The 16,516-nt window shown below is 40.7% G+C and overlaps 1 protein-coding gene across 1 annotated transcript in view; it reads right to left on the bottom strand.

The window, feature by feature from the left end:
• Window positions 1-333: 333 nt before the first annotated feature.
• rmc1 (regulator of MON1-CCZ1) overlaps window positions 334-16,516 on the bottom strand; it is a 29,754-nt gene continuing 13,571 nt past the window's right edge. The window contains exons 15-21 of the mRNA XM_056299478.1: window positions 16,318-16,437; window positions 15,674-15,751; window positions 15,373-15,477; window positions 12,435-12,503; window positions 9,902-9,989; window positions 4,486-4,623; window positions 334-2,147 (exon numbers count right to left, since the gene is read on the bottom strand). Coding sequence (XP_056155453.1) covers window positions 2,068-2,147; window positions 4,486-4,623; window positions 9,902-9,989; window positions 12,435-12,503; window positions 15,373-15,477; window positions 15,674-15,751; window positions 16,318-16,437 — 678 coding nt within the window. The 3' untranslated portion in view covers window positions 334-2,067. The remainder of the gene's footprint in view (window positions 2,148-4,485; window positions 4,624-9,901; window positions 9,990-12,434; window positions 12,504-15,372; window positions 15,478-15,673; window positions 15,752-16,317; window positions 16,438-16,516) is intronic.

The raw sequence follows: 16,516 nt of genomic DNA, 5'->3' as shown, positions 1-16,516 counted from the left end.
TTTTCGTGATGCCTGCAGGATTCACCATGGATAAATGTCAACCACATGCACACAACTGTCCACACACTTCCACCTGCACCTCCCAGCACACACGGGGAGAGTTTCAAGTTTACATATCAAGTTATGTCCACAATGATGAGGACGAGGATCCTCATCACTGTGGACGTAACTTGATTTTGTTTTTCTGGGGCACTGAGGTCCTTGTGAGGTCCTTGTGAAACGTACTTCCTTCCCTCGCATGTGTGAGACATGCGTACGAGGCCATGACAAACACAAGCAGTCTAAAAAGGAGCCACGAGGACATGTCTATTCTGTCTGTCTGAACTGGTTCTTGTCAGTTTTGTTTTGTTGCAATTCACATTGCTGAGCAGTGGAGATCAGCAATGTGGCTGAAAGTACACGCAATCTGGTAGGAAGTACACGCAATCTGGTAGGAAGTACACACAATCTGGTAGGAAGTACACACGAGCAGCACTGTGAGGCATGGCGTCCATGTTGAACGGTGTAACAGACATGAGGTGGACTGGAATCCAAACAGAACAGGCGTTTAATGTTCAACCACAGGGCATCAGAAACACATATTTACCTTGTCGTTAATGTGTGTTCAGCGCCAGCTCAACACAACTGCTCAATAAACAGTGACTTATTTCATTCTTTATCATTCACGTCACAATATTGTGTTTGCTGTCAAACTCACAGCAGTCCATGAAGTCAGTATGTACAGTATATGTACAGATAAGATGTCATCCTCACTCTGTGTACAACGTCACTCACTGGTTTTACACACCCTCACATGAAGTATTCTGCACACATGAAGCTCTCACATTACACACCCTCACATGAAGTATTCTGCACACATGAAGGTCTCACATTACACACCCTCATATGAAGTATTCTGCACACATGAGGCTCTCACATTACACACCCTCACATGAAGTATTCTGCACACATGAAGGTCTCACATTACACACCCTCATATGAAGTATTCTGCACACATGAAGGTCTCACATTACACACCCTCACATGAAGTATTCTGCACACATGAAGGTCTCACATTACACACCCTCACATGAAGTATTCTGCACACATGAAGCTCTCACATTACACACCCTCATATGAAGTATTCTGCACACATGAAGGTCTCACATTACACACCCTCACATGAAGTATTCTGCACACATGAAGGTCTCACGTTACACACCCTCATATGAAGTATTCTGCACACATGAAGGTCTCACATTACACACCCTCACATGAAGTATTCTGCACACATGAAGCTCTCACATTACACACCCTCACATGAAGTATTCTGCACACATGAAGGTCTCACATTACACACCCTCACATGAAGTATTCTGCACACATGAAGGTCTCACATTACACACCCTCACATGAAGTATTCTGCACACATGAGGCTCTCACATTACACACCCTCACATGAAGTATTCTGCACACATGAAGGTCTCACGTTACACACCCTCATATGAAGTATTCTGCACACATAAAGGTCTCACATTACACACCCTCACATGAAGTATTCTGCACACATAAAGGTCTCACATTACACACCCTCACATGAAGTATTCTGCACACATGAAGGTCTCACATTACACACCCTCACATGAAGTATTCTGCACACATGAAGGTCTCACATTACACACCCTCATATGAAGTATTCTGCACACATGAAGGTCTCACGTTACACACCCTCACATGAAGTATTCTGCACACATGAGGCTCTCACATTACACACCCTCACATGAAGTATTCTGCACACATGAAGCTCTCACATTACACACCCTCACATGAAGTATTCTGCACACATGAGGCTCTCACATTACACACCCTCATATGAAGTATTCTGCACACATGAGGCTCTCACATTACACACCCTCACATGAAGTATTCTGCACACATGAAGGTCTCACATTGTCCTGCTGCACCTTCTGCACCCAAACTACAGTCACGCACTCACATTTACTTCTTTTTCAAATACTATTTAATAGAGATGTGTGTGTGTGTGTGTGTGTGTGTGTGTGTGGGGGGGGGTATGTTGGCTCCAGATACTCAGGCAGTAGCAGGTTTCATCAGAGCTTGTTCTCCAAACAGTTGTTTAAAATAAACCACATGTTCTTCACAGTGTTCTCCTGTAGACACAACACACACACAAGCAGGTTAGTACAGGGTGGATGTACTGCATGCAGTATGTGTCTATACAGTATATATTTACATTTCTCTCTCTCTCTCTCTCTCTCTCTCTCTCAATTCAATTCAGTTCAATATGTGCTTTATTGGCATGACATACGTTTGTGTACATATTGCCAAAGCATGTAAAACAACAACCGCACAACACAACAATGATTATAATAATAACAGCAACAACAACAATGATTATTATCTCTCTCTCTCTCTCTCTCTCCCTCTCCCTCTATATATATATATAAACTTAGCATAAAAAGTAAGGAAATGTGTGTGTGGTAGATTATGTCTTTGTTGTAACAAAGCTTCTGGGCAATACATCTTCTATCAGGCACCTGATGGTCAGCACCTGGGGTACCAGAAGCTCAACACAAGAGTCAATAGCAACAGCAAAATAAGCTGTTTGGCATTGGCAGGGAAGATCTGGCAAATGTTTCATGGTGCAACCCACATACTCAGCTCTGCTGCTCATCCCACAAATGCATGTTCCTTACACATGTGGCACCACTTAAAAGGGGAATAACCAGGCTTTCCAACGGCACAAGATTTACTGCCAAGAAGCATTGGTACAACTAAGAAATCATCTACCAAACACACATTTCCTTACTTTTTGTGCTAAGTATATATATATATATGTATGTATGTAACGACCACAGATGACTGGACTCACTAGCCCTTAGCTAACAGGTTGGACGCTTTAGTTGACTGGTTAACGTAGTCACCCGTAGTGCGGGAGACCTGGGTTCGCATCCCGGCTGCAGCGGTTCCTGGCTGCCCCCTGAATTTGCTACACACACACACACACACATGCATAATATTAAGATGGATGTAGGAAAAAAAACTTTAATGCATTTCAGTACAAGCTTGTTTTGCGCATCACACACTCATCAGCTGCCAATGTGATGAAACACTGATTAAAAGAGGTTAATCACATTGGCAGCTGATGAGTGTCTGATGCACAAAACAAGCTTGTACTGAAATGCATTAAAAAAAATTCCTACATCCATCTTGAGATATATATATATATATACACTACCGTTCAAAAGTTTGGGATCACCCAAACAATTTCGTGTTTTCCATGAAAAGTCACACTTATTCACCACCATATGTTGTGAAATGAATAGAAAATAGAGTCAAGATATTGACAAGGTTAGAAATAATGATTTGTATTTGTATTTTTTACATCAAACTTTGCTTTCGTCAAAGAATCCTCCATTTGCAGCAATTACAGCATTGCAGACCTTTGGCATTCTAGCTGTTAATTTGTTGAGGTAATCTGGAGAAATTGCACCCCACGCTTCCAGAAGCAGCTCCCACAAGTTGGATTGGTTGGATGGGCACTTCTTTGAGCAGATTGAGTTTCTGGAGCATCACATTTGTGGGGTCAATTAAACGCTCAAAATGGCCAGAATAAGAGAACTTTCATCTGAAACTCGACAGTCTATTCTTGTTCTTAGAAATGAAGGCTATTCCATGCAAGAAATTGCTAAGAAATTGAAGATTTCCTACACCGGTGTGTACTACTCCCTTCAGAGGACAGCACAAACAGGCTCTAACAGGTACTATTTAATGAAGATGCCAGTTGGGGACCTGTGAGGCGTCTGTTTCTCAAACTAGAGACTCTAATGTACTTATCTTCTTGCTCAGTTGTGCAACGCGGCCTCCCACTTCTTTTTCTACTCTGGTTAGAGCCTGTTTGTGCTGTCCTCTGAAGGGAGTAGTACACACCGGTGTAGGAAATCTTCAATTTCTTAGCAATTTCTCGCATGGAATAGCCTTCATTTCTAAGAACAAGAATAGACTGTCGAGTTTCAGATGAAAGTTCTCTTTTTCTGGCCATTTTGAGCGTTTAATTGACCCCACAAATGTGATGCTCCAGAAACTCAATCTGCTCAAAGAAGTGCCCATCCAACCAATCCAACTTGTGGGAGCTGCTTCTGGAAGCGTGGGGTGCAATTTCTCCAGATTACCTCAACAAATTAACAGCTAGAATGCCAAAGGTCTGCAATGCTGTAATTGCTGCAAATGGAGGATTCTTTGACGAAAGCAAAGTTTGATGTAAAAAAAATCTTATTTCAAATACAAATCATTATTTCTAACCTTGTCAATGTCTTGACTCTATTTTCTATTCATTTCACAACATATGGTGGTGAATAAGTGTGACTTTTCATGGAAAACACAAAATTGTTTGGGTGATCCCAAACTTTTGAACGGTAGTGTATATATATATATATATATATATATATATATATATATATATATATATATATAAACAATATGTGGTACCAGGGTTGAAACCAGGGTTTCCTCTCAGTCTCTGGTTCCTCTGTTGGAAGGATCTGAAGACGGTGTAGAACAACATCTGGTCCCCCGTCTGCCGCGCTGCGTCCAGGAACTTCCTGGCTGACACGTTGTCATGACTTCCTGTTTAGGTTCAGGTTATTAGCAGACGTTAAGAAAGAACTAGCATCTCAAATGAATTAATGTTTGAATTAATAGGAATTAATGTCTACAGTAATGTTTCCACGGCAACACAACTGGCAGCTAATTGGCAGCATCAGTACCACTAGAAGATGACAACATAACTTTATCTGTTCGACAGAGTACGTCAGAACATTGTGCTATCAGGGCCCGTTTGCACCGGATGTGTGTAAGTCTGTACTAAGTTTTTTACTATGGCTATTTCTTAAAACATGGCTACATAGTAAAATCACTGATGAGGAAATGAACGTTGACAGTTTTGCTCTGTATCGAGCTGACAGGGCTTCTTGAGGAGGTGGGATGTTCACAAATGTTGCACATGTTTCCGAGTGTGTCGTTCCTAAAGTAGAAGCAGTTCATTTTGAATGTCTTTTCATGAACATTGTTTTTCATGATAATAAACATTTAACTACTGGAAACATTTACAGGCCTCCATCTGCTCCCACTGACTCTACAAAGTGTATTTTGCCAACTATTCATTCTTTTGAGAGACATCATGAAATGATTATTTTGGGTGACTTCAATAGCAGCTGATTTGATTGTTCCTCCTTCAATGATAGAAATGTATTTGGTAGTGTAAACCTCACTCAGTTGATTAATGAACTTACTAGAGTGGATTGTTGGTCTTCATCTTTGTTGGATGGGATACTCATCACTAATCCTGAAAGGATAATTAAATCTGGGGATATGTCAGATTGTTTAAGTGTTTAAGTTATGTTTTGTGTCTGGAAAATCAAAATTCCAAGTTCTCCTCCTACATATACTAGACAGACAACGCAAGAATATTAATGTAGACTGTTTTATTCAAGACTTCCTTACTATTAACTGGGACAGATTTCAGTTAATTCCTTGTGTTGATGATGCACGCAACTTCTTTTATTCTGAAGTTACACACAATTTGTAAAGATGCTCCCATTCACACAATTAGAGTTAAAGGTGGACATTTCCCCTGGATCAGCTCACATCTCATCAGCCTTTTCAAACAAAGGATAACGCCTGGGCCAAGTATCATTCATCTAAAGATTCTGCTGATTGGGAAGCCTACAGACACTTGAAGAACGTATGCAAGACCAAAACAAGGAATGTCAAATCTGACTCCTATAGAGACAGCTTTTCACAGGATTTTCATAACCCAAGACAGTTTTGGAATCAACTGAACTGTATTGTCAAAAAAACTTACAAAAGCTTCATAAACCAGATAAGAATTTTTAATGAAATTATCTCTGATCCTTGACTTATTTCCAGTGCTTTTAATCAGCATCTCTTGTCTATCTGTAGTTCCCTAAACTTTAATTCCTATTGTATGGCCGGTTCCTCAAACCTTACTACATCTAATGGGGAATTTTCCTTTAGAACATTTTGCCTACTGATGTTCTTCATGCTATATGTGAGTTAAAAGCAAGTAGTAGTGCTGGTCCGGACGGTTTCAAAGCCAAATTTGTGAAACTTGCCACTCATGTAATAATGTAACCTCTTGCAGAGTTATTTAACTTGTCTCTGACTACATGTTCAATTCTCCCCTTATGGAAATGTGCCAGAGTTACCCCCCTTTTAAAAAGTAGAGACCTATCCAAATTGAATAATTACTGACCAATTTCTATTATTTGTAATATTACTAAAATCTTTGAGAATATTATTCTTAATCAATTACAGTACATCAATTTGTTCAATATTTTCTCTCCATCTCAATCAGGTTTTAGTTCCAACTTTTCCACCACAAGGCTCTTCTAAAATTCACTAATGATGTGGTCCCTTCCTTTGATAAAGGCCAATTCACAGGTGCAATTTTTATCAATCTTTCCAAGGCTTTTGATGTGGTTGATCACTACTTCCTCCATGATAAGCTCTATTCTATTGGTTTAACTCAAAATGCTCTCCTCTGGTTTAATCAGGAAGCAGGAAGATAATGCCTATCTTCATAATAGACATCAGTCTTTCAAGGTTCTCAGTCTGACTACTTAATTGTTGAAAAGGGTGTTCCACAAGGTTCCACCTTGGGTCCACTTCTTTTTTCTATTTTTATTAACAACTTACCTCAAAAGCAGAGCTACTAGAGGTGCAGCTAGAGGGTTAAATTTATAATTTCTGATATTGGGCTATGCAAATAAAATTGACTTGACTTGATTGCACAATCCCACTCAAGAGAACTGCATTTAGCCAGGCTGTCTTCTCCTTTACAGCATCACATCAATGGAACTCAGTACCACAATCAATTAGAAAGTCCCCATCCTATTATTCATTTAAGTGTAATGTCAAGAAATGGCTTAAGAACCAAGAATGTCAACACTGATGCTATTCGCACACACCTTTAACATGTTGTTTAACTGTATTGTAAATTAGCTGTGTTGTATGTTAAGTCAAGTCAATTTTATTTGTATAGCCCAATATCACAAATTAAAAATTTGCCTCAAGGGGATCTGTTTTTTTATATATATTATTTTCTATATTATCTTTATTATCTTTTTCTACATTATTTGTATATTCTGTATATATTTTGCTGTTTGTTTGCTCTTTTGTTTCATGTATTGTATATTAACTATGTTGTATGTTTATGGATTGGATTTTTTTCTTTCTTTGCCTGATGCCTAACAATGTCCGGCAAAGGGACTGCTGATGGAAACTAGCCTCTTAGCTAACTCAGGTACATTTACATTTGTTTCGAATGTTGATTAATGTACATTGTCCCTTCCCAAATAAATGCTTAAAAAAATGCTCTGTCTTGTTCATCTTTATATGATGACACTGTTGTTTAAACTTCTAACGCGGATATATTGCAAATCCAGAATTCTTTATAGTTCAATTTTAGTTTGGTCCAAAACTGGTTTCATGACAAGAAAATCATACTGAATAAGAAGAAGTCCTGGGTCACCCGTTGAGAAAATTTAATTTTTCAAATATCTTGGACTTTGAGTGACCCTGAACTCTCCTTTAAGCCCCACACTGATTTTATTTTATTTTTTAAAATTATTTAGTTGTCTGAGTTCACTTTATTGCACAATTAATTGTTTTACATTTCAAGTTCGAAAAAGAAAAAAATCTCAGTTGATACTACCTATTATTGATTATGCTTACAATTGTCTATCAGAACAGCTTTGACACTTATCTTAGGCCCTTTAGTGTTATGTAGAATTCACCATGTAGATTTGTTTTGAGGTGCCCATATAAGAACTCACCATTGTTTCATATCTGAATCGCTGAATTGACTTCAGCTTAAATCTAGAAGGCAATTTCACTGGGTTCAGTTCACCTCAAATGTGTTTACCTTAATTGTACTTGATATTTGAAACAGTTTTTGGTTTCGTGTAGATCTTCATATCCACTCAAATATACACAATATCCCTTTTTTTTTTGGTCCCCAGAATTTTTAAAGAAGTCGGACACAGGTCATTCCAATACAAAGCTCCTTCCAACTGGAATAATCTTCCTCTTTTTCCGAGATCTATTACCTCTTTCTACTGATTCAGGACATCTTTATTTTCTCATCTTAAAACAACCTGTTAATGCTTTTAATTTGTGCGTACTTGAAAACAAACTCACAGAAAGGTGAATCAGGTCATCTGGACATGTTTATTGAGAGAAACGTTGTGCCCAGACAAACTGATTCACCTTTCTGTGACTTCTTACCTGGATTATTGCGCAGGCATACAGACACCTGAAGATAAACTGCCTCAGTTGTTCTTTATGTTGATGTGACTGATTTATTATCTGGCTCATTGTATCCAATTTGTCCTGTACAACTTCTGAGGACTGGGGGTGTGGGTGGGAGAGGGTGAGTGAGTTGTCTGTATCTGTGTATTTGTAGTGTATGTTTGTTATGTAATGCTATTTTTGTTTGCATGTTTTATAATTTTGTATTTGTCTATAGGACCCCCTTGAAAATGAGATGCTACGTCTCAAGAGGCTATCCTCCAATAGATTCAAGTCTAGTCGTCATGTATTTACTAAATCAGAATGTACGCCACACTAAATAAAAATGGGTTAGATCACCACACCTACCAGTTACTACTAAGAACTTAGTCGTTACTAAAATTCTTACACATACCAGCGAGGATGGGTGGCTGCTGGAGTTGGCTAAGGGAGAACTGTTAAGGTTTTATCTACACAACAGCAATAACACAAACAGACTGAACTTAAACTACAACAAACACGACAGTGGCCGGTTTAGAGAAAAGCGTGTCCTTCATTTATATGATGTGGACATCTTTGTCTGACATGGCCTCGCAAGGTCGGTGTACAGTTCCATATTTACATGTGCAAACGTTTTTTTAGTTTTTATTTTTTTTAATCCCCCCCCCCTTTTCTCCCCAATTGTACCTGGCCAATTACCTCACTCTCCAAGCCATCCCCGATCTCTGCTCCACCCCCTCTGCTGATCCGGGGAGGGCTGCACACTACCACATGCCTCCTCCCATACATGTGGAGTCACCAGCCGCTTCTTTTCACCTGACAGTGAGGAGTTTCACCAGGAGGACGTAGCGCGTGGGAGGATCACTCTATCCCCCCCAGTTCCCCCTCCCCCCGAACAGGCGCCCCGACCAACCAGAGGAGGTGCTAGTGCAGCAACAAGGAAACATACCCACATCTGGCTTCCCACCTGCAGACACGGCCACCTGTGTCTGTAGGGACGCCCGACCACACCGGAGGTAACATGGGGATTTGAACCGCTGATCCCCGTGTTGGTAGACAACAGAATAGACCGCCACGCTACCCAGAGACCCCTGTGCAAATGGTTTTTGATTGGCTGGCTGCTGTGATTCTGCCTAGCAACAAATTTATTCATGACTAAGGCTTCACTAGCTGCCATGTTACTTATGTTCCAACGGTGCAGCCCAAACACGTAAACCACTAGTTGACAACATACTAGTTAATCATAAGAACTTAGTAAAGACTTTACACACAAACGGTATGAAATGGACAAATGACTGGTGCAACTTTGTGCTGGTTCACAGAGGACATTTTGATCACACTTCTCGCTACTATTTCTTTAAGCTCGCAACAGTTTTGTCACATACTCGTTCGTAGTAGAGCGAAGCGTTGTTAATGCACGAGTTGTCAGGACATCGTTTATCAGCAGCCAATCACTTACTAGAGGTGCTCTAAGTCCCATCTGTTGGTCTCATATGATTTGCTGCGACAGGTGTCAATCAGCCAGACATGTGGCTGCTGGCAGTTTGATTAGCAACATGTGACAGTTCAGTGTTAAAGGTTTATAGTGACGTACCAACACTGCGGATGAATCTGAGCGCACCCAGAACCTGCTGCTTAGACAACAACACCTCCACGATCTCATCATTAGCTGTAGACAGACGCTGCAGAACACACACACACACACACACAAACACACAAACACACACACAAAGACAAAAACACAAAAAGATCAAATAGAGTAGTACAAATATCTACGGAAGCACCACTGACATTATTAGATTAGATTAGATTGTTTTTTAGCCACATGACCACGGCCGGTGGGTTTTGTTTTCAGTACAAGTTAAACTCTGCAGCACAATATATACATGGACAACAGCACACACTCCACATATAATCACGAACAATACAGTTACACAATAACAGAAACATATTACGCACAGCAGTTAGGTGCATGGTGGTATGCATGTCAGTGGTGTGTGAGGAGGGGGCTGTAGGGAGGAATTCAGAGTCCTGATAGCTAGGGGGAAAAACTGGTTGTGAAGCGTTTAGTCTTAGTGGACAGTGGCCTGTAGCGCCTCCCTGAGGGAAGGAGCTGGAAGAGGTGATGAGCAGGATGTGAAGGGTTGGAGATGATCTTTGCTCGCTGTACAGTCCGGTGAGTATGTAGAGATTCAAGTGAGGGGAGTGGGTTGCCTACGATTTGGATGCCTTGTTGACAATCTGCTGCAGTTTTTTCTGTGTTTGACTGTCCGTGCCGCTGTACCATACTGCAATACTATAATACTGTAATACTGTAGTACTGTAATCCTGTAACACTGTAATACTGTAATCCTGTAACACTGTAATACTGTAATAGAAGATGATGTTATGATGGACTGGATAATGGCTGAGTAAAACAGAACGAGCAGTTGATGTTTGATCCGGTATTTTTTCAGCTGCCTAAGAAAGTAAAGTCGTTGTTGAGCTTTTGCAGTGACGTGTTCAGTGTTAATTTTCCACTTCAGGTCCTTGCTGATGGATGTTCCAAGGAATTTAAAAGAGTCGGTGGTGGTGATGGGGTCTCCGTTCATTTGTATGGGTGTTTTAGGATTTGGCATGCATTGGAAGTCAATAATGAGTTCTTGGGTTTTGGCTGTATTAAGCAGAAGGTCGTGGTTTGCGTACCAGGTGACAGCTTGGTCTCCTGCAGTGCAGTACTGGGTTTCATCGTTGTTGGAGATGAGGCCTACAATGGTTGTGTCATCTGCGTACGTTATCATTTTCACAGTAAAGTGGGTGGTATAAAGTGAGAAGAGCCAGGGGGGAGAGAACACAGCCCTGAGGAGCACCAGTACTGAGGGTAAGAGGGAGTGAGGTTAGGTTATTAACCTTCACCCTCTGTGGCCTGTTGCACAGGAAAAACTTAATCCAGTGGCATCTGGCTGGATCAATGTTCATATCCAAGAGTACGGTAAAGAGTTTGAGTGGGCTGATGGAGTTGAAGGCAGAACTAAAGTCTAAGAACAGGATGCATGTGTAGGTGTTTGGTGATTCCAGGTGTTGCAGGACATGGTGGAGGGCTATGCTAACTGGATCCTCAACAGACCAGTTAGCTTGAAAGGCAAATTGATATGGGTCCATTATTGGGGAGGTACAAGATCTCAAGTATGACAGAATGATGCACTCAAATGCTTTCATGGCCACAGATGTTAGGGCAACTGGTTTGAAGTCATTGAGGCAGGAGATCTTTGAGCACTTTGGCATAGGGATGATGGTAGAGTTTGAGGCACTGTGGGACTGTACATTGGCTTTGAGAGTGGTTAAATATGGTGGAAAATATTGGGGCCAATTGTGCTGCACAGTGGCTCAACAAAGCAGGACTGATGCCATCTGGCCCTGCTGCTTTCCTAATGTTCAGCTTCTTGAATGTAGCTCTCACCTCATCCTTCTGGATGCAGAAGGGTGGCATTGGAGTGGGAGTAGGGGGGATGGCTGGTGGAATAGGTTTTTCAAACCTTGCATGAAACACATTTAATCCATCAGGGAAGTTATTGTCATTATCTGGAGGGGTGCAGGGGCATTTTTTTGTAATCTGTCATTTCCTTACGAAGGGGGTGTTACCGCTTCATCAGGGACCGATTGATCCAGCCATGTCTCAGTGAAGCAGAAGGCTAAGCAGTCTCCATAGTCTCTGTTGGTTTGTTTTAAAGACAAAAGTTCATCAATTTTATTTTTGAGGGATCGCACGTTGGATAAGATCAGTGCAGGTAGTGGGGGCCAATAGGGCTGTCTCCTGAACCTGGAGAGCACCCCAGTTTTCCGTCTACCTGTGTTAGATGTATTTCCCCAGGGTGGTGATCCGGTGTTGTTTACAACCAGGAAGTTGGCAGAAGTATTGGCAGATAGTCCCAAATCGCCAGATGCAGTCCTCCTGATGTACAACAACTCCTTACAGTTGTATTTCCACAGACACGATGCTTTACTGACATAAACTACAGACAAAAGTGCAAGACACAGCAGCAGAGCAGGAACCGAGGTAAGCCTCGTGGCAGCCATTCATTCATCAAAGTGTGACTGTGTGTGTGTGTGTGTGTGTGTGTGTGTGTGTGTGTGTGTGTGTGTGTTACCTTTAACATGTCGAGTGACAGCTGATGAGCGGGGGGGTAGGTGCTCTCCAGAGACAAAAGTAAACAGGCCTGAGAAAAAATAAACAATCAAATGATAGAGTGAATCAAAACCATGAAAAAAACTGTCAATTTACAATTTTACAATTTATTTCCTCCATATAGCAAAAATATTTGTACACATACCTGTCAAAAACAGTTTATTTCAAAGAGAAAAGTTTTGCAATGTTGACTATCTGTAAATGAGCTTGTGTTTGCATAGTCTACTGTCTATATATATTACACACACACACACACACACACACACACATATATATATATATATATATATATATATATATATATATATATATATATGTATGTATATGTATAACTTTGTTAAAAGAAACACTCAACGGTAGAGAAGGTGCTCAACAAATAAGGAGCAAAATAATCCAGTGAATCAAGTAAATTCTTTATGAGACAGTACACGCCAGTTTCATGCCATAAGCAATCATCAGCTGTCAAACTATATATATATATATATATATATATATATATACACAGTTGCAATCAAAATTATTCAATCCCCATTGCATATTAGGTTTATTAGCAAAATGTACAATTTTTCAGCTGTTTGCATAAGCAAATTACACAATAACAGTTTAAATAGTTCAATAAAACTAATATTACAAGGGTTTTATCCAAATTCAACACAAAATGTTACTTTTAATGACTACTGCAGTCTCAAAATGATTCAACCCCCTGAATAGAATCCCTCATAAGAGCACACATTTGCAAATCCGGTGTTGTCTCAAGCACATCTGATGCAACTAATCAAGGGCTTCATTAGTTGCATCAGGTGTGCTTGAGATAGAACACATCAAATACCCGGACTGGCGAGGGGTTTGTTGACGGTGACGTTTGATTGCATGTTAGAAATATGGCTAAGTCACGAGAATTGTCCAAAAAGTTAAAAGAAGACATCGTTGCCTTGCACAAACAAGGAAAAGGATACAAAAGACAGCAACGGCCCTGACTGTTCCTAGAGATACAGTTGGAAGCATAGTTCGCCAGTTCAAAGTTAAAGGAACAGTGGCTACACTACCTGGATGTGGCAGAAAGAGGAAACTATCAACGGCTGCCACCAGATTCCTGAGGAGGCAGGTGGTCAAAAACCCTCGAGTGACTGCAAAAGACCTGCAGCAAGACTTGGTGGCAGCAGGCACTGAGGTTGCAGTTTGCACAGTAAGGCGCATACTTAACGCTGAAGGGCTCCATGCCTGAACTCCAAGACCTACACCACTACTGACCCAAAAGCACAAGAAAAGTCGGCTCCAATATTCTCAAAACCATATAAATAAGCCAAAGAGGTTTTGGGATTCTGTTCCGTGGAACGATGAAACAAAACTGGAATTTTTCAGGCCTATGGATCAGCGGTATGTCTGGAGGAGGAAGAATGAAGCATACGCTGAAAAGAACACCCTGCCTACAGTGAAGCATGGCGGTGGCTCAGTGATGCTCTGCTTCCTCTGGCACTGGAAACCTGCAGCGTGTGGAGGGCAAGATGGATTCAATCAAGTATCAGGAAATCCCAGGAGAAAACATCATGTCGCCTGTGAGGAAGCTTGGGCGTCATTGGACCTTCCAACAGGACGGCGATCCCAAGCATACTTCAAAGTCCACCAAGACTTGGTTTCAGAAGAAGTCCTGGAAGATTCTAGAGTGGCCGTCACAGTCGCCTGACTTGAACCCCACAGAAAATCTCTGGTGGTATTTGAAGAAGGTGGTTGCAGCATGCAAACCCAAGAAGATTAGTGAACTGGATGCCATTGCCCATGAGGAATGGGCTAAGATTCCTCAGGAACGCTGCCAGAAGCTGGTGTCTGTTTGCAGCATCACGTTTACAGCAGGTCATAACAGCAAAAGGGTGCTCTACTAAGTACTAAAGACACTTGTCATGAAGGGGGTGAATAATTTTGAGACTGCAGTAGTCATTAAAAGTGGCATTTTGTGTTGAATTTGGAGAAGCCACTTTTAATATTAGTTGTGTTGAGCTATTTAAACTGTTCTTGTTTGATTTGTTTATTGCAAACAGCTGGCAGTTTGTAAATGTTGCCAATAAACCTAATTTGCAGTGGGGGTTGAATAAGTTTGATTGCAACTGTATGTATGTATGTATGTATGTATATATATATATATATATATATATATATATATATGTGTGTGTGTGTGTGTGTGTGTGTGTGGGTGTGTGTGTGTGTGTGTGTAATATATATAGATGGCTTTGTGGTCAGTGATCAGAAGCATAAAAATCTAGCAGTTCAATATTATTAAGAGGAACATTATAACATCATAACCAGATGAAGAGGCTGTCCCTTATTATGAGTTATTATGAGTTACTATGAGTTATTATGGGTTACTATGAGTTATTTTGAGTTACTATTATGAGTTGTTATTATGAGTTGGCTCCTCAACAGATGGTTGAAGATGAGAAGACTTGGACAGGTTCATAAAATCAGTGGTAAAACACCACGTGGAAGGGCAGCACACATGTATATTAACATCGGCAAGGATAACAACTCTGTGGTATTATGTCCCATAATGAAGGAAAGAAGTTCAGAACATTCTGGAATAAAACTAGTCTTAGCTGCTCTATAGACATACACATATAAGTAGCAGTAGTAATACAGATATATAGTAGTAGTAGTAGTAATAGTGTACTGTCTCTGTATGTAGACTGTGTTGAATGGTTTAGGACTGGTTTAGTACTGTTTAGGACTGGTTTAGTAATGGTTTAGTACTGTTTAGGACCGGTTTAGTAATGGTTTAGGTCTGGTTTAGTAATGGTTTAGGACTGGTTTAGGACTGTTTAGGGCTGGTTTAGGGCTGTTTAGGTCTGGTTTAGTAATGGTTTAGGACTGGTTTAGGGCTGGTTTAGGACTGGTCTTAGTGAACTTACCAGTGGTTTGGAGTCACTGAGCACATGGTACTGTAGGAACTGGTGCAGCATGTAGAAGAGGTTGTGTTGCACCAGCGTTTTAATGACCAGCTCATACAGGTAATGCTGGAGAGGAGATCAACAGCCAGAACTTTACAATTATCATCATCATCATCATCATCAGTAATGGTAATAGTAGTAATGGTAGCAGTAGTAGTAGTAGTGGTAGCGGTAGTAGCAGTAGTATAGATGATAACTGTCTGTTTTCATCAGGACTGAACATCATAGTTGGATCTAAATTCTTGGACGTAGTTCCTGGTACCTGGACTGTGATCTGGAACTGGTTCAGAGAGCGGATATACTCCATCAGCACTGCGATGATGAACTTATGGGACACATCCTGCACACACACACACACACACAAACAAACACACACACACACACAGCCGATGAGACTTGCAGGATATGAAACAATTTTCATCAGAACATCACACTCGTCACCAAAACTTGTTAGTTTCTCTGGATTATTTACACATAATCAAAAGATGTATAAAGAATTTTCCAAGACCTAATTTAGCAATTACTACACATGAATAAAATATCGCACTATGCTGAAAATACAATTTGTCTGCATTCTGGAGTTTATTGTGAAGTTTCCACATTTGACTGTGCTGTCTCAGTTGGAGCAGGATGACCGTCTCCGTTCCACACACATCTTAATATTACATCGAAATGTGTTCCATCGTTTCATCTGACAAATACTTGGGGCAGTAAAAGTGCAGAAGTCTGACGTGTCCAGACCTTTGATAAAGATAAACACAGTTGAACTAGAAAGTGTTTTTAGACATCTTCATTGTGAGACTTGTTGTCAAACGCCTGGATGGCTCGTTAACATCACTGAGATTACAACACAAGAAGGAAGAGAAGTTGACGCTCATCACACATGGAAGATGAACGCTCACATACCTTCTTCTCAGTGAACGACGACAGGACGTGTGTGTACATATCTGACTGGTCGACGACAGCCTGAGTTCTGACGGGTCGCTTCTGAGCCAGGTTGCTTCGACTTGGACCCGACTCCATGGCCTTGTGAAAAAGTTGAGAGCGCGCACACACACACACACACACACACACACACACACACACACACACACACACAGGTAAG

This window comes from Lampris incognitus, chromosome 19 (assembly GCF_029633865.1).
Source record: "Lampris incognitus isolate fLamInc1 chromosome 19, fLamInc1.hap2, whole genome shotgun sequence".
Taxonomy (NCBI): Eukaryota; Metazoa; Chordata; class Actinopteri; order Lampriformes; family Lampridae; genus Lampris; species Lampris incognitus.
The sequence above is the reverse complement of the archived record's forward strand: the minus strand, read 5'-3'. Positions and strand labels throughout refer to the sequence as shown.